Here is a 26648-nt window from a genome sequence, read left to right as displayed (position 1 = left end):
ATCCATTAGTCAAAGCTCGGGGCAAATTAACGTCGCAACACATTAAAACTCGTGGTGTGTGTGCTCAGTGTGTGTGTGTGCTCTATGGAGAAGGCTCGTGAAGGACGATGCTGCTTCTGGGCAGCTGGAGGCAGTCGCCCTCCAGCAACAACGGAGGGCAGATGAACGACGCTCACAACAACGAGCGGAGCGCCGGGCGGATAAAACACAGCCAACGTTGGCACAGTAGGGGGCACAGCCGGTGGTGCATGATGCCACGGTCATCTCAGCCAGCCAACCCATGGCACCTGCTGGGTCTGTCCCGAGACCTCCTTCTCAGCGAGCCTTCGACAACTTCACGCGCGGCCACAAAGTGCACCCAGCCTGGCACTGGCAACGTGGGGACGTCGCCGTCACTTGGTGGCGAACGGCGGGGCTATTGGTGCCCAATGCCCCACCACCCTCCACCTCGCAACGTTCATTTTGCATTGTCGCGGCTCCAACTTCCCCCTACGCAAGATGTCCGCGACGCAGCCTCCCTCCTCCACGACCGCATCCCCGGCGAGCCGTCGTCACGACCGGGAGCGCCGCTCCACCCGCCCCCCACACCCCAATGGCTCCGGTAGGAGCCGTGACGACGGAGATGACGAGGCCGATGGGGGGGGGGAGGAGGAGGAGGAGCAGCAGCAGAGGGAAAGGGGACGCGGCTCCGCCTAGTCGGCGCCGGGAAACGCGATCGCCCGGAGCTCGGGCAGCTCCGCTCCCGGGCGGCGCGGCCTCCGCTGCTGCCCTCCCCTCACCTCACCCCCATCATCATCATCTCTCAACATCTCATCATCAGCTCCTCCTTTCATCTCATCGTCTCTTCTTCTTCTTCACACACACACCCGGTCTGCTCTTAACGACGCAGCCATGGCGCGTTTGGCGAACGCCTAGGGGTTCACGCTCGTGGTCGACCCCAGGTCGCTCAGAGGCTCCCCCCGGACGGACGGGGTGGTGGTGGTGGTGAAAGTGGTGGTGGTGGAGGACCGGGGTTCCTTTTGGACCTGGTTGGTTGAAGGTGCTGCTGGTGGACCTTACTTGGCGGTGGTCCTGCTGCTGCTGCTGGATCTCCTGGTGGTGGTGGTAGTGGTTGTTGGATCTTGTGGTGGTCCTACTGCTGCTGCTGCTCCTGGACCTCGTTAGTTTGGACCCGGTGGTGAAAGTCCTGCCAGGTTTGGACCTCTCGTAGCTGATATAGTTGGTGGTGGAACCTCCACCTACTAGATCGCAGTGTTACTGCGGTGCAGTCGGGTGCAGCACAATACTGCACTTCCTTGACAGCTCGCCGTCTTCACACCAACCTCCCTCCCGACATTCGTTCCTCACCATCCACCGTGGCCATGTCGTGGTCACTCAAGCTGGATGACCCCGATGAGTCGGGCCTGGTTCATGACTTCGACGCCAGTCTCTCGGGCATCGGACAAGAGCTCGGGGCCGGCGCATACAGCATGAGGTGCTCACACAGAGAGCCCAGTCTTGTCTCCATGTGTGTGTGTCCCTGTGTGTGTGTGTGAGAGGCCCTTTGTTGTCTGGAAGCTTTGTCTCATCTTACATAATACAGTAGTAGTAGCCATTGGTTGTGTTGCCGTGCCGGTCGCATCCCCCTCTGTCTCTCTTCCTCTTACGTGTACACTACACGAGTAGGTGAATGTAGGCTGTCCTCCCCGTGTCGTTTTGTGTTTAATTACGTCCAAATTGACGTCTTGTTTTAGTTTCTCGCGCGTTTGCTGATTGGTGGCTGGATGTGTGTGTATGTTGTGGGTGTCGGAAGTTGTAAGTTGACGCGATGTGTTTTTTGAGTCGTATTCTGCGTTTGTTGGGCTGGTGCATTTCTTCCTCGTTTGTGTCACTGGAGTAACGGGTTTAGAAACTGCAGTAGCAATTGCACGCAAGTGATGCAAGACGCATGGTGTCACCGCAGTGTTGTGTGTGTGTGTCGCACGGTACCATGTTGGTCATTCTTGGGTTGGAAGAGAAGCGAGAGACGCCAAGATGGAAGTGTCTTCATTCAACACGTGTAGCCAGAGAGGCTGCCCCGTTACAGTACCTTAGAATAGATATCCAGCACCAGCAGTAGAACTTAGATGAATCCAGCGATAGCCTGCTTCCACATCCCAACCATTAAACATTTACCAGTCCTACATCAAGACGCCTGCATAGCATAAAGGATATGTTGGCCATCGCTTCTTCTATCTTGGTGTTTATGTGGAATGCACAGTGCCAAGGCGGCCCTCCCTCGTTTCTTTCCCGTGTGTGGTTATTGTGTGTGGTTGGGTTTGTAAGATGGTGGTGCGGTGTTGATGTATGTGTCTGTGGGTGTGTGATGGTGGTTGCAGAGTTGCGTTTTGCTATGCTTGTTTGGCCGTTGTGGTTATTTGATTTGTGTGGATTTGTGGCCAGACTATGGCTTTTGTGGTGTAATGGGGGAGGGGGGGATATTTGGTTCGGTGGTTGGATTTGGTGTATGTACATGGTGAAAACTGTTATATAAATGTGGTTGTGCATGTGCAGGAGATGGAAAGATTGAGACTTTGATTTAACACCTGGAAAGAGTGCCCGGTTTGCTCTCATTGTACTTGGATGATTATTCTTGTTTAAATGTTATTTGAGTGTGTGGCTGCGTCTTGTTAGGTGTTTTAGTTGGTATTGTGGCAGTATGATTAGTGGCACGACTGGATATTGTGTGTTAGGCTTGTGATTGGGTGTGTTTTTTGTTTTTGTGCTACTAGGCCCGTGAAGACCGACCAGTCCCTTCGCCCTCACCTAGTTGTGTCCCCGTACCCTGAGGCCATTTATAGGGAGCAGGGTCAGGCATGAGGCCTCCCTTCCCATGGCCAGCTTCAGTGGTGGGGGATAATTGCCTTTGTTCAGATAAAAACACGTACAGCATCCCCTGCCTCATCAGCACTTGCAGTAAAACAAATGATATGCCAGAAAACTCTGGATATTAAAAACTAAAATTAGTGACGGAAAGTTGGCAGTTGAGTCTCTTAAGCACACGTGACAGGGCTAAGTTCACCTAAAGCACTTTTATACACGACGGCGTGAAGTCTACTCAAACGTATACTTCAGCTTTTGTCTAAAGTGAGATTTATCTGACTGCAGATGTCTAATTTATTTACTAAATGACTTGATGGGTGTTAATTTTGTAACAATCACTGATAAAAGTAATGCTTTTTTATCAACTGCAGTTCTTATCCAATACTATGACACACAACTTCAAAAAAATGGCCATACATTTCGTGTGTTCCCACAATTTCATGACATTTTAGACGTCTGCATATTGCCCTCTTGAGTATTTGGGTTGCAGTATGTAATATGCAATTGGTAATTACTCTGGCGTGAGACTGGATATTTTCAGCATGAAATGCGATCTACAGACGTAAGATTAGTTTCATCACTCATCCGTAACAGGCAGCAGAGCGTGGGGTACACGCGGTGCCTCTTATGTAGAGGGCTCTGGAAAAACCTGTACAGCTCTGGGAGGACATGCAGCAGCGCTTAGCAAGTGATACACAAATGGCCAGGAGCTGCTACCGAACATATAGCCATAGATTAGATTTAATTGAGATACCTGCACGAGTTTCATGTGGATTAACGTTTAATTAAAGACGCTTGTGTAGTGGTAAAAACAATGTTGGAAACTGATTCTTCATTTTATCCCATCAATGGTTATATATTTAAAAAAATGCACTATAAATACATGTCGCAGGAGATGCTGCAGAGCATTTTAAACCGACAATTAGTTAAGATAATACAGTTGATGTTTGTGGCCAATGCGTAGATATTCTTAACGTACTGGCATTTGTCAATCCACTGTTGAAATAAGGAACACCGTGTTTGATCATGCTTCACTCCGGTCACTGCGGTGTGAAGAGAGAGCCTAGAACCAATTCGGATATTACTCACCAATAATGTTGGTCATGGTTGAGAATTATACTCGGGTCACTGGGTTCAAACCACCGTATGCTAGCCACGGCACCACCGCTCTTCCACGTATACATTACATCTTAAATGAGATTACTTGTCAAATTCTGAGAGTTATTGCTTTGATTTAAAGCTTTCGTGACTGCAGGGATTAATATTCTTGGTTCGTTCGGTAAAGAACCAAGAATATATAGTTATTGCTTTGTTATGCGGGATTGTTCTGTCGTGTTTAAGCTGATGTCGGCCGCAAGGTTTTGTTGTCCTGACCGACACTCGGATGATACAATCTCAACAGGGTTGGCGGGAATGTGGCCTTTGGCTGCCGGGATGTCCTTGAAAAGTTTTTGAGACATATCTTACCAATCGGGTTTAAAAACACCTATAACCCCATATATGTTTGCAAATAGATTTAGAGTAAATATTTGTTTAAGTCCTTTTGTTAAACCAAAACGTTGAATATACTATTTCCAATTTGAAAAGTATGACTTGCCTTTTTCTGCGTATTCGACAAAAGATATCTGCATTTGTATAGTATCAGCATTAAAAGGTGGCATGCAAGCTAGCAGGTCTCGTTTCGCTTTATTGCCTGTAACCCAGGTTCAGCTTCATCGTCCACCTGATGAAATCTCCACAACCGCACACAAGATGAAAAGAATGAAGTTGCTTCACATTGTGTCCCATTACCATAATCCTTATTAACCAGACCAATACAAGTTGCACTTAAATGTCACGTGTTCAAAGGGTTCATTGGTGTTCAGTATTTTCTGTGCTGCTGTGCACCTACCATATTTGTTTCATGAATACTTGTCATAACCATGGCTTTTTTCTGTGTAGTGATGTGCTGGCACTTCCTATCTTCAAACAAGAGGACTCGACTCTTTCAAATGAGGTCGACTCCAAGCCACCCCCATTCCAGTACGTGCTGTGTGCTGCCACATCCCCTGCCGTCAAGTTGCATGATGAAACGCTAACCTACCTCAATCAAGGTAACTGGCACATCCCATAACCACCAAGCACGATAATGCTTAAAGGAAGAATTGACTTAAAAAAAAACAAATATCTCCTGTTTTAACTCCCCCATGCCACATGTTCGGGGCTGTCTGACATGAGTATGGACCTTGGCTTATTAAAGTAAAGACTTACAAACGATTGGCAGCCACTCTATCATAGTACTATATTAATCTCAAAGCATTTGTTAAAATGTATGGCATTAATGTCACAGTGACGTCACTATATTGACAAAATGACACGCTTCATTATTTAAAAGTCTTCATGAAGCTTTAGATTCAACTAACACATCTGGATCATACAGGCTAGGTACACGACTACACTCTAATAAATGTTTGTGTTGTTTCTTTAAGCAATTCAGTATGACTCTGTTACACATTAAATATTCCGTTTCTAAGTCGAGTTATTAAACATTTACGTGATACTTTATAAGGTGTTAAATTGCACGAAATACACTTTCTATTCGTAATTGTATAGTCGTGTGGGTCTTGTTTGGCATTGGTCATCTGACGACCATCATTGCATGTCAGTTATTACCGCTTAGGAAACCATAGGCCCCGTACATAAAATTTACAACGTCTTAAAAATGTGTTCACACGAGTCCATTCTGTATACTATCCGTAAGAATTAAAATATGAATCAACCAGGTTCTTGCACAGTTTCTTAGTGGTTCTTTTAAGACTCATAATCCTCCGCATAAACTAGTTTGAGGCATTGGTTCTTAACTGGCATATAGTTTGAAAAAGGACACCCTGACATCTGATGGCTATCTTGCATGTAACAAGTTTAATAAACTTTAGGTATGCACATCAGGAAATATCCAGTTAAGTCCAGATCACTTTGGATAGAAGTGAACAGCCCAAGATGTGGAGTCATCAATCAGGATGGTGTATGCAATAGCTCACTTTGGTATGTTGAAACGTGTTCCCCGCAACAGGCCAGTCTTATGAGATACGCATGCTGGATAACAGAAAAGTGGGGGAGTATCCAGAAATAAATGGCAAGTTTGTTAAGGTAAGATTTGCATGTTTTTTGTAACGTGTAAGTGTATGCAGTTTCCCATGGTGAATAGATGGTTTAGAATATGGGATTCTAAAGACAGTAACCTTTCTTTACACTCTGTTTTAAGCTTCGACTTTGTTAAGACAAAGTTCTCATCGTGTTTCACAGTTGATTTTTGTTCCATAGAAAGGGTTCTATTTTCCAGGCTTGTATGCGAAAATACTATCGATTAGCAGATAAGTCACCTGAGCTGCATTCACGTTTAACAAAGGTGACACCATAAATGCTCATCGCTGTCTTTTAAACATATGATCTCAAAATAATGTCACATTTGTACGTATATTTTATCACCCATGTAGATTGAATGATGGCAATTAATTGGAAAGTCAAGAGTTCAAATATTAGTTGAGGGGTTGATTCAACCCATTATCCATCTTGTGTCGATAAACGAAGAAACACTTAGTGGGGAGGTCACCAATGATTATAATTTGGATAGACTCACCCCCATAATAGGAATGTGAAAGGTGCATCACTGGCTCAGCTGTAAACAAGAGATGTGCACCACCTCAATGCTAATTTAGGCAAGAAATCACTTTGATGGACTCTATGGATATTATTGTTTATTTAACTCCCCAGTGATGTGCAACCAACAAAGATAGTTTTATTTAAAGGATTGTATTTAGACCAGTTTCAAAGAAGACTTATGCTGATGAAGAAGACGGAGCACGTGCTGTGTATTATAATATTTTAAGTTCTGAAATCAACATTGATTGTTTGATTCTAGTTGGCATAACATTGCACAACGCCTTGCTTTAAAATGTTGCATGTGTTGGTGCATGTGCGTGTATGTACGCATTTGTAACCTTGTTGGTACCGTGACTGAACAGAGCATAATCCGCGTGGTCTTCCATGACCGAAGACTGCAATACATGGAGCACCAGCAGCTTGAGGGCTGGAAGTGGAGCCGTCCAGGAGACCGCCTGCTTGACCTCGGTGAGAACGAGCGCAAACCTAGGGTCAATTCTACATTGACAATTTCAGGAGTATTGATAACTGAAATGAAAACCACATTGTGATTGGAAAGAATTACACGTTAATAACATAATAACAATGGAAATTGTTTGACGGTCTGTGCTCCCTGCCTTCAACCCAAATTCACAGCAACAACAACAGCCACCATTTTCCACTGTGGCAGTGATGTCAGAATAGCGCCTGTGCAAAGCTAGATGCACTTTGAGGCCATGTGAAGTGTTGGAGGCTCTATGCCAAGTCATAGGTTGACTTGACTGAGATGGCTGGCAGATGCGCCACCTGTGTGCTTCACCTGTGCTCCCCACTCTGCCAACTTTCTGTGCTTTAGCCACCCAGCACTGCTCTTTGAAGCTTTGTTCCTTTTCTCTTTGTTGTTGTTGGAGGGTGACTTGCCTCCAACTGCCTATAAGCGTCCTTCGTGAACCTCCTCCACAAGTCGAGCTTGACACAACTCGTAGTCATTGGCAAGTCCAATCAGCTCCAAATCTCCCCATACCACATAAGCCCATCTCTTTTCTAGCCTGTGCCATAGCCATTTATCTCCCTCTATGCTGCGGTGGCTGGGCATGCGGCTGCATGATCCAGCCAACGCAGAATAGCTTGCCGGAGGAGCTCAAGGATCTGTAATTTTCTCAAAATATTGTTTGGTTGAACCCAGGATGAATCATAGGTAGGCCAGCCTGAATGTTTAAAGCAAGTACATGTTTTCCTAAAAGGGGTCCATGTTTCACAAGCATAGATAAGAGGGGAAGAACGTTGCCAACCCCAACTGGAATCAGTGATAAAAATTAACTTGCAACTTTCATAATCCAACTGAGACCAGGTTATTTTAGGTTTAAATGGGGTCCTCGGTGGGTTCCCTCCACTGCAGTGGAAGCTTGGCAGGTGCATCTTATGATGACAAGCTAATGATTAGTTGCCAGGTAACCTCCATGGTATGTCCTGGTGGCAAGGACATGAGCCCACATTTGCTGTTTCATGAGTAAATCGTCCAGCAGAATTTTTTTCTTAGACGTGGCATGCACTCATAATGTTGTCTGGATGCACCAAAGTCGGAACAGCATGTACGTTTATAGGGGCCCATGGGCTGCACGTAAGTCTTATTAGCCTATTACAATTGTTATTGAGCTGAACTGGCTCATGCCTTCCAGTTAAACGGATGAAAGGCCAATGCTTATCGCTATTTATTCCCATGGTGTGCTGAGTGCTACCACTGGCCTATAGAGCTGGAAACTTCTCCGCCTTTATCAAAAAACAAGGAGAAAACGTAAAGATTGTACTGGAGGTCCCAAGAGGAGAGGCATCTCTGACATCTTCTGTCCATATGGTGTAGCCAGGTTAATGAACCTCCTGACTCGGGGTTCCTCCAAAAAAACAGATCACTGTGGCTGGCCACATGACATATCTGACCGCTTGCTGGAGCTTGGGAGAATAGAAGCTTCCATTCGTCTCTTAGAATGTGGACTGGTATCACCTGAACCTCTTGAACGCAGGTCTTATGGACTGATTGTGGATGGATAGTCCTCGACTTGGCCCAGGTTACTGTAAAACAGACTGGGAGTGGCTCTTTTGAATAAAATAATTAAGGTGTGGGAGTATGACAGTGAGATTTGGAAAGCCCTAAGTACCAAGCTATTGTGGGATTTTGACTTAAAGCTTTCGTGACTGCAGGAATTCATATTCCTGCAGACAAAATAATGTTATTTTCTTTGAACCTATCTACGTGACTTTACCGAAAGACCCAAAGAATATTGTGGGATTGCTTCCACATGATCAGAAGCAAGAAATTATGTTGAGTGGTGGTTTACACCCCCACCAAAGATGAACATCAGTGGAGGGGTCCAGACAATGCTGATGTGTCATATGGCTTCTTAGACTGTGTCCCTGTTGTTTTCTAAAATTAGCATCATGGATTGAGTCATCTTATTTTGGTGACTTTAATGCCAGAGTAGGTCATGGCACTAGCACTTACCAGTAGTGACTGCAAATATTCTAAAATAATTTTGCGATCAGCACGGCATGGGGAGGCCCTCATCCAGTAGTGAATGGACAAATTAACTGCCCACATACAATTTTAATTCATCCTTGAGCCCTTCCAGGCTGGCCTTTTGGGACCACACTTTAAAAAGTAGGCATAACGATTACACCCCTCAGAAATGTCCCGAACTATCATCCTAGATCACAGTCTGATTCAAAATATTGTCTCATGTTGAATATCTCATTTGCATTTAGAATTGTTTCATCTCGTTTATACTTTTTGGTTTGCGCCTTAAGCCTGATTGTAAAATTAGCATATAATTTGCCGATAGATTACATACATTGTAAGTTATTGATTCTGGGATGTACAATTGAAGTAGCTATTTGCAGCTTAAGAATATATTTCAATCAATGCATCATAGTAAAAAAAGTCTATTGCATGAATTTTGTTGGCATTGCAGCTGAAAGTTATTTTCACTGTAAAATACCTTTTTACAGTTTTATTGTTAACGTGTGAGAAATTTACTTCACATGGATAGAACACAGAGTACTTTCCTGTAACAAATAATAGACACATTACACTCTTGTAAAATACTTTTCCATGTCTGTAAAAAAAACAGGCGCTTAAGTGTAAAAAGAAACACACTTTATAGATTGCATTGACCAAGCTTCACCATCTACCAGTAGATCAAATTGTGTCCTCTGTTCATTGTTAATTAGCTGATGCATGTTGTATATTTGTTTTGTATGTCTATTCCTATAATCTTAGTGATTGCGGGGTATCCTGGAATAACTTGATAATCCACAACATGGCATGGTCACAATGTAGGCTTCTATTGGCAGTTGTCAGATGAAATGGATGAAAAAAGTGAATTGTTAAGTTCCTTGTGTGGTCGTCTGTGGGGAAATTAAACAGTGGAAACTGTCAAAGGTGGTTTGTAAATGGTTGGAGTGAAGCTATCATGGGTTATCTTAACAGTATATGTGGGTTTTTTCATTATGAGACCTCCTTTGCCAGAAACAAGATATAGGAATAGGTTTTACCCTTTTTAACTGGCACAAAAAAACTGACACCTTTATTCAAGGCATCATGTTTGCAATAACCACAACACAAGCAGTCAAAATGCAAACAAAAAAGACAACTCTGATAATGATGCCTTGAATAAAGGTGTCAGTTTTTGTGCCAGTTAAAAGGGTAAAACCTTATCCTATATCTTGTTTCTGGCAAAGGAGGTCTCATAATGTAAATGCTCACCCCGAGCCCTCAATACTCTGATAGTGCGCTGTTTTTGAGTTGTACGCCTTTTGGCGTCTTCTGGTCCAACACCAATGGAGACTAGGCTCGAAGAAAAGCTGTCTCGGGTGTGGACCAATCAAATTCAAGGACAGTGCATATTATCAGAGTTGTCTTTTTTGTTTGCATTTTGACTGCTTGTGTTGTGGTTATTGCAAACATGATGCCTTGAATAAAGGTGTCAGTTTTTGTGCCAGTTAAAAGGGTAAAACCTATTCCTATAGTATATGTGGGCTATTACGTGTTTTTTTAGGACACTCATCAAAGGGGAATTAGTCAGAAGGCAGTATGAAATATTGATGTTCTATAAACGGGTAAATGTTTAATATTTTCATTTGTGATTAATTCCACGCTGAGCTGCATATGTAGGTCTATCTTATTGGATGGAATGTCTTATGTGTAGCTTATTTAATTGTTATTAATTGCATAATAAATGCGCTTATTAAAGTATATATAAATGATGCGTACATGTTATTCTGGTTACGGGTAGTATGGGTAGGGTAGTATGGCTAGTATCTTTTTTTCGAAGGATGTATATACATTTTTATCCATTCTGTTGATTTAACCCCCCCCAAAAAAATAGTTCTAATGTCAACAACAAAGTGAATTGGAAACCTGGCAACTGTGACAGAAATCTGCAGGATAAAGCCACTTGCTTTATTACATAAAACGAATGTGCGACCATCTTGTGTGCTTCATGAGGGAGCTTATGCGTTTGCGCCATGTGGGGTGGACACTGCGTGCAGACGTCCCGCTGTCAGTGGGCATCATTGACCCGCGGACAAACCCCTCCCAGCTGAACACCATCGAGTTCCTTTGGGAGCCCTCCAAACGCACGTCGGCTTTCATTCAGGTATGACGTGCACTGCTTGCTTAGCGAAAGCAAATTTCCGTGTTTGCTGCGGGTTAGGTAAACACTGGCTGGAGGATTGGTGTACAACTGAAGGGGGCCCGTGCAAAACCCTTCTGTTTTGATGATGCAAAATTTTCTTCCACTGCTTAAATTGGTGGCCTTGCATGGATGTATTTATTTATGCACTATTTCCACTCTGTCCTGTAATCACTGTCTGACAGCGCACATGCTGCACATGTGGTGTGAAGCTTATGACAAATGCAAAATTTGATTCAAAAGACCAGGTGCATTGTGAACAGCAAAACAGTTGACTGGAATTTATCATTATATCAATTAACTTGCAGGCAGTCCCTGGGTTACGGAAGGGTTAGGTTTCCGAGAAATATCCGTAACCCGAATTTTCTCGATGATGGAAACGGAACAATTTTCCCCTAATATGAAGATAAAATCCCATAGCCGGAAATAGTTGTGCCTCCCCTACCGTTTCCTCGTCCTGTCGTCCGTTTTCTATCGCGACCTGTATCGTATCCCATTGCTGTACATGTGCTCTGCACTTTCTATGATTCTTTCATTTCATCGAATATATACCCTAACACTACCCATAATTCAACTAATGGAACAGAAAGCAGTCACTTCCGAATGTTTACCATGCATTCGGCTAGGCCTAGACTTCACATACATACATACATGCACACGTACAGTGAGGGAAAAAAGTGTTTGATCCCCTGCTGATTTTGTATGTTTGCCCACTGACAAAGAAATGATCAGTCTATAATTTTAATGGTGGGTTTATTTGAACAATGAAAGACAGAATAACAACAACGAAATCCAGAAAAACGCACGCCAAAAATGTTATACATTGATTTGCATTTTAATGATGAAAATAAGTATTTGACCCCCTCTCAATCGGAGAGATTTCTGGCTCCCAGGTGTCTTTTATACAGGTAACGAGCTGAGATTAGGAGCACACTCTTAAAGGGGGTGCTCCTAATCTCAGCTTGTTACCTGTATAAAAGACACCTGTCCACAGAATCAATCAATCAGATTCCAATCTCTCCACCATGGCCAAGACGAAAGAGCTCTCCAAGGATGTCAGGGACAAGATTGTAAACCTACACAAGGCTGGAATGGGCTACAAGACCATTACCAAGCAGCTTGGTGAGAAGGTGACAACAGTTGGTGCGATTTTTCGCAAATGGAAGAAACACAAAAGAACTGCCAATCTCCCTCGGCCTGGGGCTCCATGCAAGATCTCGCCTCGTGGAGTTGCAATGATCATGAGAACAGTGAGGAATCAGCCCAGAACTACACGGGAGGATCTTGTCAATGATCTCAAGGCAGCTGGGACCATAGTCACCAAGAAAACAATTGGTAACACACTACACCGTGAAGGACTGAAATCCTGCAGCGCCCACAAGGTCCCCCTGCTCAAGAAAGCACATATACATGCCCGTCTGAAGTTTGCCAATGAACATCTGAATGATTCAGAGGACAACTGGGTGAAAGTGTTGTGGTCAGATGAGACCAAAATGGAGCTCTTTGGCATCAACTCAACTCGCCGTGTTTGGAGGGGGAGGAATGCTGCCTATGACCCCAAGAACACCATCCCCACCGTCAAACATGGAGGTGGAAACATGCTTTCGGAGTGTTTTTCTGCTAAGGGGACAGGACAACTTCACCGTATCAAAGGGACGATGGAAGGGGCCATGTACCGTCAAATCTTGGGTGAGAACCTCCTTCCCTCAGCCAGGGCATTAAAAATGGGTCGTGGATGGGTATTCCAGCATGACAATGACCCAAAACACACGGTCAAGGCAACAATGGAGTGGCTCAAGAAGAAGCACATTAAGGTCCTGGAGTGGCCTAGCCAGTCTCCAGACCTTTATCCCATAGAAAATCTGTGGAGGGAGCTGAAGGTTCGAGTTGCCAAACGTCAGCCTTTAAACCTTAATGACTTGGAGAAGATCTGCAAAGAGGAGTGGGACAAAATCCCTCCTGAGATGTGTGCAAACCTGGTGGCCAACTACAACAAACGTCTGACCTCTGATTGCCAACAAGGGTTTTGCCACCAAGTGCTAAGTCATGTTTTGCAGAGGGGTCAAATACTTATTTCCCTCATTAAAATGCAATTCAATTTATAACATTTTTTACATGCGTTTTTCTGGATTTTGTTGTTGTTATTCTGTCACTGTTCAAATAAACCTACCATTAAAATTATCGACTGATCATTTCTTTGTCGGTGGGCAAACGTACAAAATCAGCAGGGGTTCAAATACTTTTTTCCCTCACTGTACACACACAAAGGTGGAGTAGGCTTGTCTACACAAAGATTAAAGACAAGGATCCCCCGTATAGCCTTAACAAACTGTAGGGGCAAGTGCTGTTAGCGAGCACCTATGAAGGCCGGAACGGTACACAAGGGAGTGGGTGGCCAGCACCACGCCCGACCGCCTTAGTCTCCCCAGTGGCAATGTTTTTATCCACCGCACAAGGTACTCATTTGAGGCTGCGTCGACCTAGGGGATGCCCAGGACCGGTTCAGATAATCGTCACTGGTGTTGGCCGTGAGCGGGAATGTAACCCGGGTCGCCAGGTTCATAATACAGCGCGCTAACCACTACACTACCGCTCCCCACACACACACACAAACACACATCGTACGTACTGTACAGAAGACAACGATGTCATGTTACAATAAGCAAATAATTACGTAACACTACGAACAATTCCATTTTCGATTTAAAGCTTTCGTGACTGCAAGGATTCATCTTCTTTGGTTCTTTCGGTAAAGTCACGTAGAATGAGAATCAAATAATAAATTGATAAAATAAAATAACACAATAATATTCTCACGACGTTTCGGCCACAACACAAGCGGCCTTCATCTGGTGAAGGGACGAGACTGTCTGGAGGACAGCGCTGGAGTATCTCCCTTCACCTGATGAAGGCCGCTTGTGTTGTGGCCGAAACGTCTTGAGAATATTATTGTGTTTTTTTTATTTTATCAATTTATTATTTTATTCTCATTCTACGTGACTTTACCGAAAGAACCAAAGAAGATGAATTCCATTTTCCTTAATCCTAGTGAAGCTCTGGTTTGGTGAAGGCGGTGGACGGTGGGGCTTACGCCTCATGTAAGGCGGCCTGCCTTAGCGCTCGCTCCGCGGGATTCATCCGCAACCTCACCGCGCTGCACTATTTGCACTTTATTTTGACATGGTTTATGGGAGCATTTCTGTAAAGTCGGATTTCCGTAAGTCGGGTCTTCCGTCACCCGGGGACTGCCTGTAGTTGGATGAGCTAAATAGTTTGACAAGAATAAGGGTGATTTGAAGCTTTCGTGACTGCAGGAATCCATACTCTTTTATTCTTTCGGTAAAGTCACGTAGGCAGAAATATAAAATGAAACAAATAATATATATCACGACGTTTCGACTGCAACACAAGCGGTCGTCCTCAGGCGTAAAAAATAATCCAGCAGCAGTAGAACTGCTACTGGATTATTTGCTGGTTCAGCAGTTCCACTGCTGGATTATTTTTTTCCGCCTGAGGACGATCGCTTGTGTTGTGATGGAAACGTCGTGATATATTATTTTTTGTTTTATTTTATTTTTCTACCTACGTGACTTTACCGAAAGAACCAAAGAGTAAATATTAAGAGTGCAGCTTTTGTGAAAAATCTGCAGCATTGGATAGGACAGCTCATGCACATTTGCAGTGATTCATTCACCCACGTGCTGTAGAAATTTCCTGCAAACGTCTCATTGGAGCATGCTGGATTTGGCGTGTAGGGGAGCGATTAAATGTTTAAATGTGTCGGTGCCAGGTTCACTGCATTAGTACGGAGTTTACCCCCCGCAAGCACGGCGGGGAGAAAGGCGTCCCATTCCGGATTCAGCTCGACACCTTCAAGCAGAACGAACACGCGGAGTACACGGAGCACCTACACTCGGCCAGCTGCCAGGTCAAAGTGTTCAAGGTATGTACACCAGAGACTGCTGCGATATGCCAGCAGTTGCCACGTTGGCACTTTAATGCCTAGTTTTCCACAGCTGGAGGAAAGAGTGCAGACACGATGCTCACTCCAGGACGGGCTCCAAGAGCTCTTGACCCCCACAGCAGCTCAGCCTGCCTAAACTTTATATTGCAGACTCTGGCCTCTGAGTTCCCTGCTTTACCCATGTTGCACGTTTGTAGCTTGGTTGACCTCAGAACCAGTCGTGATGTCACATGGTCAATGTGGAAGCAAGATGTACTGTGATGCGACTCCCAGATGAACTTCCAAGCCACCTTGGCACTAAAAACCACACTTCATAAAATTCTTAAAACTATTTGGGGTTGAAATAGTTTAATCTAACCAATGGATATGCTAATCACTGCAGAAGGTCGGTTGGAGAGGGAGTGTGGGAGGGGTAAAGTCCACAAATCCCCATGCTGCATCGGAACATGGCCAAGATTCTGGGCTGGTGCTGGGCTTTATTTGATCTGCAGTAATTTTCATACTTGACACTTGTCTCAAATACTCCTATGTACTTCATGAGGTGCAATATAAACAGTAAATGATGATGAATGCCTCGTTCATAATAGTCGTGGAGACTCGTCATGAAAGATAAAAAAAAAATTATTCTATTCTTTGAAAGATTTTTTTCAGACCGAAATTCTCTGCTTGGCTTGTTTCAGCTGTCAAAGTACATTATGATTAACAAATGGAACACTGTTGAATGCCCAGTGCTGTTGTGTTGTTTGTAGCCTAAAGGCGCAGACCGAAAGCAAAAGACGGACAGAGAGAAGATGGACAAACGCAACCCACCCGAGAAGGAGAAATACCAGCCCTCCTACGATACGACCATCCTGGCGGAGGTAACTGCAGTGTCATCAGAGTTTTTTGCGTGCCTCGAGTCATCTCCAGGACTGATTCATAGCACCGCTATTCAGTGCAGTTTCATTCACCAATTCATGAATGCCAATAAGAGTGGTGTTTTATGCTACCTCGTTATTGTGTCAAGTTAGTATTATCTTGCTCAATCAGCGATAGAGACGTCCATCTTTGCTGACAGTACTAAGCCTGTGGTAGAAATACCATAGTTGTATGGCAGGAACCAGTCTTTCCTTAGTATGACAAAATGACTTGAAACATTTGTTGTATTCATATAATTACCACAACTTAAGCAATTTCTTTACAATTAATTTTTACTGAGTCCGATCAATTTATTAACATTTGCACAGTAGTATATTATGGAGTAAAAATTATATTTTATTGCATTGAAATTAAATACGCGAATCTGCTGTGCAGTGTTCGCCGTGGCCTGACAACTGCTACGTCAGCTCTAGCCCGACAGACACACCAGCCTTCACGCCCGCCCACTCCACCACCTTCTCGGTCACGGAGAGGTGAGGAACCCACTCGCTGCATCCTTCCCCGCTGCCAGTCTCCTATAAAAACCCCCCCCACCCTTTCCTTGCCCCATCTCAACTTTTCCTTCCCCAACCCAGTGATCCTCTTTTCCCTGTCTAGCTCGCTGCAGCCTCATCTCGACTCGCTCCTTTTTTTTTACCTGTAGCTTTCCCCTCTCACTGCGTGCTCTTCCTCGTCCTAGTTCTCCTCTTCATCCTGGTTCTCCCCTCCCTGCTTGCTTTCCTCAGCTTTTAGTCCCTTTCCAACTCATCTATCCCCTTGTGTATTTGTGTACTGCAGCTGTAAAGGCAAAGAAAGGTGATGTTCTGTATTACACAGTTCAGCTCTGCTTATTCTCCATCATCATCTGCCATTGTTTTGTCCAATTAACAGGGAGATAATAACGAGGTTCAATATATTTGGATTATTTGGGAGTTTAAGCCACTTTTACATTGGTGGTCATCATTGAGCGCGATGTACTCTCGACTGGATGAAGGCATCCCCACATCATCTCCATCCATCGTGGACTTGTGCATGACCATGCCTGTAAACATTTTGTTAATTAAATGCTACACGATAATTGTCTGATGACGCTGGATATAATTACCAGTGAAACATCGTATTAAAATTGTAAATGTTGTGGATTTACTCTCCAAAACACCGGTGGGCTGAAGTAGTAACTAATTGGCGCGTTGTTTACGTGACAAACCTTTCTGGCTGCGTTGGGTGGTGGTGGAGGGTTACGACACATTTTACTCACGCGATCTAACCCAAAAACCTTTATTTTGAATAATATTAGTCGCGAAAGCCTACATGTTAAACCAAATGACATGACGTTAAGCACAATATTATCGTGTAGCATTTCATTACTTTAGTTATTGTAGCCATTAAGACCGAACAGGCTATAAATTGGGTGGCTGCCTTGCCAGGTAGGTAACCTCATCAACCCACACTGACCACGAGTAAAGTATGATCACCCCACCTTGTCTGACCCATTGCAGAAGTATTCTAGTTTCCTTTGACGTCATACTATACTTACCTTGCGAATATTTTCAAATATCTTGAGCACTGTTGTGTTATATTCTTAGCTCTTTCAGTAAAGTCACGTTGAAGGGAAACAATAAAATAATAATATATATATAAAACAATAAAAACATTCTCACGACGTTTCGACCATAACACAAACGGTCGTCATCAGGTGTGTTGGTTCGCATTAATTAATTTATTTTTCAGCGGTGTATTTACTTATTTTTAAAAAACGTCAGCGCCAAGCGCAGCAATTTGGCAGTTTATTTAGAAGGACTAGTCCATCTATGTTCTGAAAAGAGGAGGGGGGAGACGAAAAATTAATTTATGCTGTCTGAAAGCCACTGTAAGCGTGAACAATCAATTAAGACCTGAAATGGTTTATCAAATCTTTCCAATTATTGCTAAGCCAGAATCCATCTTCTCGGTTGAAATTGTCTCTGTGCTTGTATATGTGGATAGCCCTCATGAACGAATCTCTCATGGTAGCCAGATGGTTTACAAAGACTGTTGGCTTACACTGTTGTGTTATGGACAGTGTATGTGTTGATTGTTCCGTTGGGCTTGTTTCCTCTTAGTAACTCGCCTTCACCGACGCACCAAGTGGAACAAGTGTTGGTTGTCCCTCCTCCTCTCGTGGATGTAAGTGTATGAAGAGGTCCTCGTGCTGCTGTGTTGCTTTATACTGATGTGAAAACATTTCATGATCGTGCACGTGTGGCAGCCCACGCCTGGTTATCCACCGCTTTGGATGCACGGGTCCGTGGATCACATAGATGTCTGAAACTCCCAAATCCCGCTTCATCACAAGATGGCCAGGAGTCTCTAGTACAGAATTCTGGTTCGTCAACTTGCTGCACACGTTTGAGTGTTATTCTGGCATGTGTGTGGCTGGTTTCATTTGGGCATTCTGATTTTATCCCACAATATAAAATACCGAAAATCCCAATGTAGGACTATCTTGGAAAATGTCCAGAGACTTGGCAAGTTTTTGTTGGATAAATAAATAATGATTTATTTTGTCTTTAGGTACAATGTGTTTTAGTCACTTTGTTAGGTTTTTCTAAAATTGGAATGTTAATTTGTATTTTACACTCATAACAGCACTTTGTCACAGCCTAATATTTGACATTGTTGGAGAACAGTGCTTTTGCCCTGATGTGTCTCATTGATTTCTCTCACTGGGCTGCTACATCTCTATTTATTGCTGCCATGCCTTTAATTTGCTCTCCACACTGATTTACTCTCACTCACCTCCTGCTCCCCATTCAGCCATGCAGCTCTTCCCAGCGGCTGTTGTTCAATGCCACAATTAAGGAGACGAGCCAGTGGCTGCTACAGAACCGATTTTCTCAGTTCAGCAGGCTCCTGAGCAACTTCTCCGGTGAGTGGGTGTGCAGCCACTGCCAGATTTAAATCTAGATTGAGGACTCATTTCTTAAGAACTGCTTTTTGTGTTTACTTTGTTGTCCTTCCCCCACTCCTCCGATTAGCACGGTTTGCTACGTACGGTGTGAAAGAAGTTCAACATACATACTATCGACGCATTGCTTGCCATTTCAAAAGGGTAGACCTAGCTGTGTACGGTGACTTAGAAGAAGCCTGCTCATTAATCCTGTCCAAGAAGAACCATGTCCAAGCGTCGAGATTTGCGCGCTTCGGGCTGCGGTTATGACTTACCAAGTGATTTCTTTTTGTGAATGGTCGACGTTTTTTTGATCGTTACATTATTCTTCTTCTTGGTTCTTTCGGTAAAGTCACGTAGAATGAGAATAAAACAATAAAACAAAAATAAGACAATAAAATTATCATGACGTTTCGGCCACAACACAAGTAGCCTTCTTCAGGTGAAGAGGCAGGCAGTCACGGTTGTGGCATCACCCCAAGCTGTATTGTTTTCCGGACGTGAACATGTTGAGCATTGCTTGTCTCTTGTCTTGCCCAGGGGCCGACTTGTTGAAGCTGACGCGTGATGACCTTATTCAGATATGCGGAGCCGCAGACGGGATTCGGTTATTCAACGCGCTCAAGGGAAAGTGAGTGTGCAGAGTGGCATTCCACTGGACTCGTCACTGTCATCCATTCACGTTGGAGCTTGAAAATAATAAAAAAGCAATTTACAGCTCTTTTTCTATCTGCTGCTGGATGATTGCCTCTCTCGCACCATGTTGATCGTGGAGGTTGTTTGATCGTACCTCACTACCCTGTTCAGCGCAACCCAGGACTTGATCCGATATCACTTGCCGCTGACGTCAGCAGCAGTCGGGAATCGCATTCAGGTCACCACGTTCGTGGTGCAGGATGCTAACCACTGTCACACCACTCACTCCTGTGCATAATTGAGGGGTGTCCTGGAAAAAGTTGATGAGCCACATATATTTTTCAAATGTAACCCGTTGTAATCCACTTTTGATAGTTTATATTGTATTGTATCCACTTAGGTTTTTGCACAGTTAACTTAGTAATTTGCTGTTTTATCCATAAAGAAATAAAATAAATCCATGATTTTGAAATGTACACAGGTGCGGGAAACCACAGACAATTGCAAAGGCAGCCAGAAGCTGTGCCAACAATTGCCCAATTTTTGTCGCCCTATATTGGAATGTTTAGCCAACTTCATTGAGTGCTTATAATCTGCATGCTCTCAACCATATCCTACCCTTCCTGGACAACGATGAGATTTTGTGGATGATCCTATTTTTTTCCAGGACTACCCTCAATTATTTGTCTATAAATCACTGCTGCATCTCTTAGAGATCGCATTATTTTAGGTTCAGTACAATTTAGTTGCATTTATGCATGGGACAAACATAGACTTTTCTCATTTGTATGTTGATTCGTGTTGCAGAGCTGTAAGACCTCGGATGACCATCTATGTCTGCCAAGAATCCCAGCAAGGTAAGCAAAACTGGTCTCTTACCATACCACGGACCAGTCAACGTAAGTAGAACCACCGGCTGATTTTGCTTGCTAATTAATGTCCAATGTAACCCTGCGATTAGTACGCTACATTAAAGGGAGAGAGCGGAGTCTGCATGGTTTGGAATTGGGTTGAGCTGCGTGTTTCTCCCCTGTGGCTCTCCACACAGTGTACCATGCAATATACCTGGATGAGTTGACAGCGATGGAACTGTCGGAGAAAATTGCCCAGCTCTTCAACATTTCCCCGCACCAGATTAGCCAGATCTACCGGCAGGGGCCCACAGGCATCCACGTCATCGTCAGCGACGAGGTGAGATACCTGACAAATGTCTGCTATGGCGGTGAAGCTGTCAGCTGAGTACAGCGTTCCAGTCGCTGTTAAAAACGCACACCGTTTTAAACACACATTGGGCCACCGAGGTTTAACTCCTGCTTTGTAGGAGCTCTTTCACATCATTGGTGTACAATTTGAATAATCGTGGCAATTAAAAAAAAAATATTATTTTTACGAATAATTTGTTTTGTACGAGTTAGTTTTTTTACGTCTTGTTCTGCCTCAACTGTTCTGTTCGCATTTATGCGATTCTTATGCACAGTTTTCATGACTATAGCGATCAATATATCTCATCTTCTTTGGTTCTTTCAGTAAAGTCACGTAGAATGAGAATAAAATAATGAATTGATAAAATAAAATAACACAATATTCTCACGACGTTTCGGCCACAACACAAGCGGCCTTCATCAGGTGAAGGGATGAGACTGTCTGGAGGACAGCGCTGGAGTGAAAAAGCCACGCTCAGATCGCGACCTTTAAGCTGTGTGAGAAGAAACAAAGCGCCTTGACAAAGGAATTAGCATTGAATTTAGCATTGAAATGGCTGAGTGATTAGCTTGTGACTGGTCACAGAAATGGCTATGTTAAAGTTAAAGCATACACATCCGCAGAGGCACCCCTTGACAAAGGAATTAGCATAGAATTTAGCATTGAAATAGCTAAGTTAAAGCATACACATCTGCAGAGGCACCCCTTGACAAAGGAATTAGCATAGAATTTAGCATTGAAATAGCTGAGTGATTAGCTTGTGACTGGTCACAGAAATAGCTATGTTAAAGTCAGAGCATACACATTCACAGAGGCACCTAGTACAAATCAAACAGGAGAATTTAGCATTGAAATAACTAGGCGAATTTAGCATTGAAATAACTGAGTGATTAGCTTGTGACTGGTCACAGAAATGGCTATGTTGAAGTCAAGGCCTACACATCTGAGCTATTCACAGTAACTGGGTATACACTACAATATATAATGAATACTATATAGTGAACCAATAAAAAACAATACAAAACTAAAATATAAATTACCTCAATGTTATCAATAAACTCTATATATTCTCCAATCAGCTAAGCTACCAACACAATGCTATATGGCGAAAAAATGGGTGGATTCTTACCCTCAACTTTAGCAACACGGATAGCTACGGGCCCCGTTCAGACGGACGAGTTCATCCATGGTCGGAACAGAGGAGGGGGAGAGAGACAGCTGCGAGGCGCTGTTATACTCCATGTTGTAAACCATACCATTAACCGTGGTGTGAGAGGTATTAAGAGTCAATGCCAGCGAAAGAGCTGCGGTCTGAAGGTCATCGTAAAATACAATTAATTAAGAACGGAAATGGTTTTAAACATCTTTCCAATGGTTACTAAGCCAGAATCCATTTTCTCGGTTGAAATTGTCTCTGTGCTTGTATATGTGAATGGCTTCATGAACGAATCTCTCATGGTAGCCGGTTGGTTTGCAAAGAACCTCCGTCTTGGAGAAGTCAATGTCATGTGAGCCCACTGAATTATAACTGTGATCTGCCACGGCAGAGGAGTTCGTTCTACCGTGTTTCAAGTCTGCTTTATGTTCGCGGATGCGGTCCAAGATATGTCGTTTGGTTTCTCCAATGTAGCTACTACCACAGAGGCACTTTAGTTTGTAAACGCCCGGGTACTGTATGTCTGGAATAGCATCTTTTACAGATGGAACTAGATCACGGATTTTATGTACTGTGTTGAATCGGACCTGGATCTTGTGTTTATTCAGGATTTTGGAGATCTTTATAGTGACCCCTGCAATGTAGGGTAAGGTGATGGTTTTGAGTGGCTCCACAAGAGGATCCTTCTTCATGACTGGAGTGATGGCTTTGCGGATTGTGTAGTCGGAGTAACCATTAGCCCTGAGAGCCTGGTGTACGTGCTTGAGTTCACTGGTAATGTGTTCCTGGTCGGAAATGCATTGGGCTCTATGGTATAGAGTCTTGATGAGGGAATTCTTCTGGGATGGATGGTGGTGGGAATCCGGTTTCAAGTAAGCATCTGTATGGGTAGCTTTCCTGTAGACAGAGTGGCTCATTGAACCATCATGTCTCCTTTTAATTAAGACATCCAAAAAGGGTAGTTTGCCATTATTTTTGACCTCCATGGTAAATCTGATGGCTGGGTGTATGGAATTGATGTGGTCGCGGAATTGGTCTAGAGCAGGCTGGCCATGTGGCCAGATGACAAAGGTGTCATCCACGTACCTCTTTCATAAGGTCGGGCGTAGAGTGGCTGTCTGGATGGTGTCAGTTTCAAATTTTTCCATGAATATGTTAGCTACAACCGGAGATGGGGGGGGAGCCCATTGGGGTGTCCTCAGTTTGTTTGTAGAAAGTTCCATTCCAGGTGAAGTATGTGTTGGTTAAGCAATGTCTCACCAGGGGGGGGACATCAGTATGCAGTCCTTGATGAACCAGGTCTTCAATGATAGCGATGGTGTCAGGTACCGGGACTTTGGTGAACAAGGACACCACATCAAAACTGACAAGCAGGTCGTCTGGGGACAGGGAAATGCCTTTGATTGTCGATACCAGGTGAGTAGAATTTAGTACTGCAGAGGTGTTTTTTCCAGTGAAAGGTCGCAGTATATCACCAAGAAAACGTGCCAGTTTATAGGTGGGGGAGTTGATAGTAGAGACGATGGGACGAAGGGGTGTATCTTTTGTACTAGGTGCCTCTGTGAATGTGTATGCTCTGACTTTAACATAGCTATTTCTGTGACCAGTTACAAGCTAATCACTCAGCTATTTCAATGCTAAATTCTATGCTAATTCCTTTGTTACGGGGTGCCTCTGCGGATGTGTATGCTTTAACTTAGCTATTTCAATGCTAAATTCTATGCTAATTCCTTTGTCAATGGGTGCCTCTGCGGATGTGTATGCTTTAACTTTAACATAGCCATTTCTGTGACCAGTCACAAGCTAATCACTCAGCCATTTCAATGCTAAATTCAATGCTAATTCCTTTGTCAAGGCGCTTTGTTTCTTCTCACACAGCTTAAAGGTCGGGATCTGAGCGTGGCTTTTTCACTCCAGCGCTGTCCTCCAGACAGTCTCGTCCCTTCACCTGATGAAGGCCGCTTGTGTTGTGGCCGAAACGTCGTGAGAATATTATTGTGTTATTTTATTTTATCAATTTATTATTTTATTCTCATACTACGTGACTTTACCGAAAGAACCAAAGAAGATGAATCCTTGCAGTCACGAAAGCTTTAAATCGAAATTCAATATATCTCACCTTAACAACCGAGTCGGTCATTCTGTACCAATGCATGAGATAGGGATGATGATTCAAACAAGCTTTTTGCACATAATTGAAAAAGACCATGATCCACTTGTGAATTTTTAAAGGGGTTTTTGTTGCCAGCATTTGTCAACAGAAATGCATTCACTATAGGAACCCTTGGCAACTTGGTATGTCAATGGCGCAGAGTTAACGAGTTCTTAATAGCCAATGAAAATCGAGTTTGTTCAAAGTGTGATTTAACGGTTTATGGGCTACAAACTGCAACCTCGGGCAGTCGTGTGACCTCAATTACTTTCATCTGACTGGAATTCACCATCACTGTTTCCTGCTACGAGGATTTTGGGCAACTCGTTTTTGAAATATATAAAATGATGCAGCTACTATTGCTGGTGATGATTACCAGCAACAATTGTCCTGAAATATTCCTCATGTATCGTGGCCTTTTCATTTGAACTGAGATTTCATTGAAGCATTTTTGCGGATATCTTACAATGCGCGATGCTTCATTATCGGCTTTCATGATCGCTGTCATTTGTCATTATTCTAGTCATCGTGTTATTTACCATCGCCTGTCAAAGGCCTGACTTTCCGGGTGCATTGAGCTGCTTTAATTACAGCTTTGCTTGCATATTCAGTGACAACTTCAGTTAAAGCTTTTGGTTGTTCTTTCCGATGCATAGGTGTCAGCAAGGGTGCCCCTAAGTCACTATGATGGTGATGTCAACCTTGTTAATCAAATGATTTGCTTTTTTTTTAAACAGATGATTGCCAACTTTCCTGAAGAGTCGTGTTTTGTGATCAGCACACTGAAAGGTAAGGATGGTCTAATCAGCATTTGTTGGTAAGCTTTACAGTCTTGTATTATTTAATAAATGGTGTGTGCATGGTCATGTATGGGGTTGTAACCATGGATCTAGTCAAGTCACTTCTTAAGCTCGTGATAGATGCATCAAAAGTTATGTGTACTAGTTGGATGCATTTTAATTTCTATTGTATGTAAAGGGTAAGAGATGATGCCGTGTTGTCAGAGTTGGTGCACTGAACTTGCAGTCCTTAGGCCGCTGGTTCATTCTCCTGGCATCGACGGTTGAAGCAATAGGAACATTCTTATACCCCACCTGCCTTTGTCTCTACCCATCAGTATAAATGGGTGCAACCACATTTTATTGGCGGTCTGTGTGTGGTAAGGTGGGTACAACCGCCTCTTTCAAATACCATTTTAGACAGGCTTTCTCTAGTGGAGGCCTTTTCACCAGCATTGATTTGAGCAAAGCAATTTTCCAATCAGTTGGACGAAATTCTACAGCCTCGGGAAATGCATGTGCGTTGCATGAACACACTTATAGCTGCGGAGGTGGCTTCCTGTTGCGTCTCTCCACAGCTGAAAACAATGAAGGCTACCACATCGTGTTGAAGTGAGGAGGTGCTGCTGCAGCATGAAGAGGAGCAGGTGGTGGGGCATGTGGGGGGGGGGACTTCCTGACACATGGCTGCGAGACAAGAGAAGCAACCATTGTCCTGCAGTGACGAGTTTTGTAGCATTCAGTCGCCGTACTCACCCTGAAGAGAGAGAGAGAGATCCGTCCATGCGTACACTTAGCGCGTGAAGCCGTGAAAGGCGTGCACTGCCACGAGAGGTCAAACAAAATCATTCCACAGTGGAGAAGGCCAAGCCTCTGATGTGTCCGAGCTTGCGCCCGTCTTCCTTGGAAGCGCGCTTGGCTTTTCCCCTTGCAGAGTGCTCCAAAGTGCTATCGAGTGGAGTGACACCTCACATGCCAGGATAAAATGAAGTTCAGAACACAACGACTCGTGTAGGGTGGATAGGAGATCAGGGTTAGGTGGGGGAACGGAGGGAGGGGAGGGTGAGGAGGTAAGGAGGAGGTAAGGAGGAGGGGCTATACATCGGAAAGAATGTTTGGATGTTTTATTTTTACGCCTTCTGCCACATTTCAGCCTATTTCCTTGGTCACCTTGGTTGGTAAGCATAGTGATACAATGGGGGCATTTGGAGGAATACAAGATCAATGGCTATGATTATGTTGGGGCACATGTCGGACTTGTAATTTCAAGTCTTCCCTTTGCTAATACTACGTCTCACTGTTCACTCTTTGTGCATACACCTCGAGAGAGAGTGTGGGAAGATACCCGATGCCTTTTTAAAATTCTGCACAACCTTCAATGTGTTACCACAATGATGGTTATTGTTCTGGTATTCCACATCATCAGTGCCTTAATTATGTCATTTTGCTTAAACCGCAACACATTTAGGGGAATCAGGAGTATTCTTTTAAACCCACGTTAGTGACTACACAATCGTCACAATAAAATACTGTTTAAATGCACTATCTTTTGTAACATTCCAGACTTTTGCCCAGTCTGATTGATGGTTAAGCTTGTGTACTGTGGGTACATTTGTTCTAGAGGGTTTAAAATACCGAGAAGAGCCCTTAAAAAGCCCTGTACCTTGCATCTTGATTTCATGCACAACCACGACAACAAACCCTGTGTACTTGACGTAACAGCCCTTTGTTTTCAAGTTATGAGTGCAAGTCTGGTGTGCAAATAAATGCAGGCATGTTTTA

General features: G+C 43.7%; 1 protein-coding gene across 1 annotated transcript; it reads left to right on the top strand.

The window, feature by feature from the left end:
• Positions 1–660: 660 nt before the first annotated feature.
• On the top strand, positions 661–26648 carry LOC116938691 (transcription factor CP2-like). The gene is made up of 15 exons (XM_032946175.2): positions 661–1474; positions 4783–4934; positions 5894–5970; positions 6846–6951; positions 11008–11114; positions 14941–15093; positions 15864–15974; positions 16408–16505; positions 18114–18177; positions 18808–18919; positions 19481–19571; positions 20384–20433; positions 20625–20767; positions 24825–24876; positions 25445–26648. The coding sequence occupies exons 1-15, from the start codon at positions 1362–1364 to the stop codon at positions 25480–25482; spliced, it is 1467 nt and encodes a 488-aa protein (XP_032802066.1). The 5' UTR covers positions 661–1361; the 3' UTR covers positions 25483–26648.

Source organism: Petromyzon marinus, chromosome 4 (genome assembly GCF_048934315.1).
Source record: "Petromyzon marinus isolate PM22_M1 ecotype Great Lakes invasive population chromosome 4, UKy_Petmar_22M1.pri1.0, whole genome shotgun sequence".
NCBI lineage: Eukaryota > Metazoa > Chordata > Hyperoartia > Petromyzontiformes > Petromyzontidae > Petromyzon > Petromyzon marinus.
This window is presented reverse-complemented; position numbering and strand designations above follow the sequence as displayed.

Coding starts and splice junctions, on each gene's coding strand:
- LOC116938691 (XM_032946175.2), top strand. CDS start 1,362: ATGTCGTGGTCACTCAAGCTGGATGACCCCGATGAGTCGGGCCTGGTT. Junction 6,952..11,007: donor AGACCGCCTGCTTGACCTCG/GTGAGAACGAGC, acceptor CACTGCGTGCAG/ACGTCCCGCTGTCAGTGGGC. Junction 11,115..14,940: donor GCACGTCGGCTTTCATTCAG/GTATGACGTGCA, acceptor TGTCGGTGCCAG/GTTCACTGCATTAGTACGGA.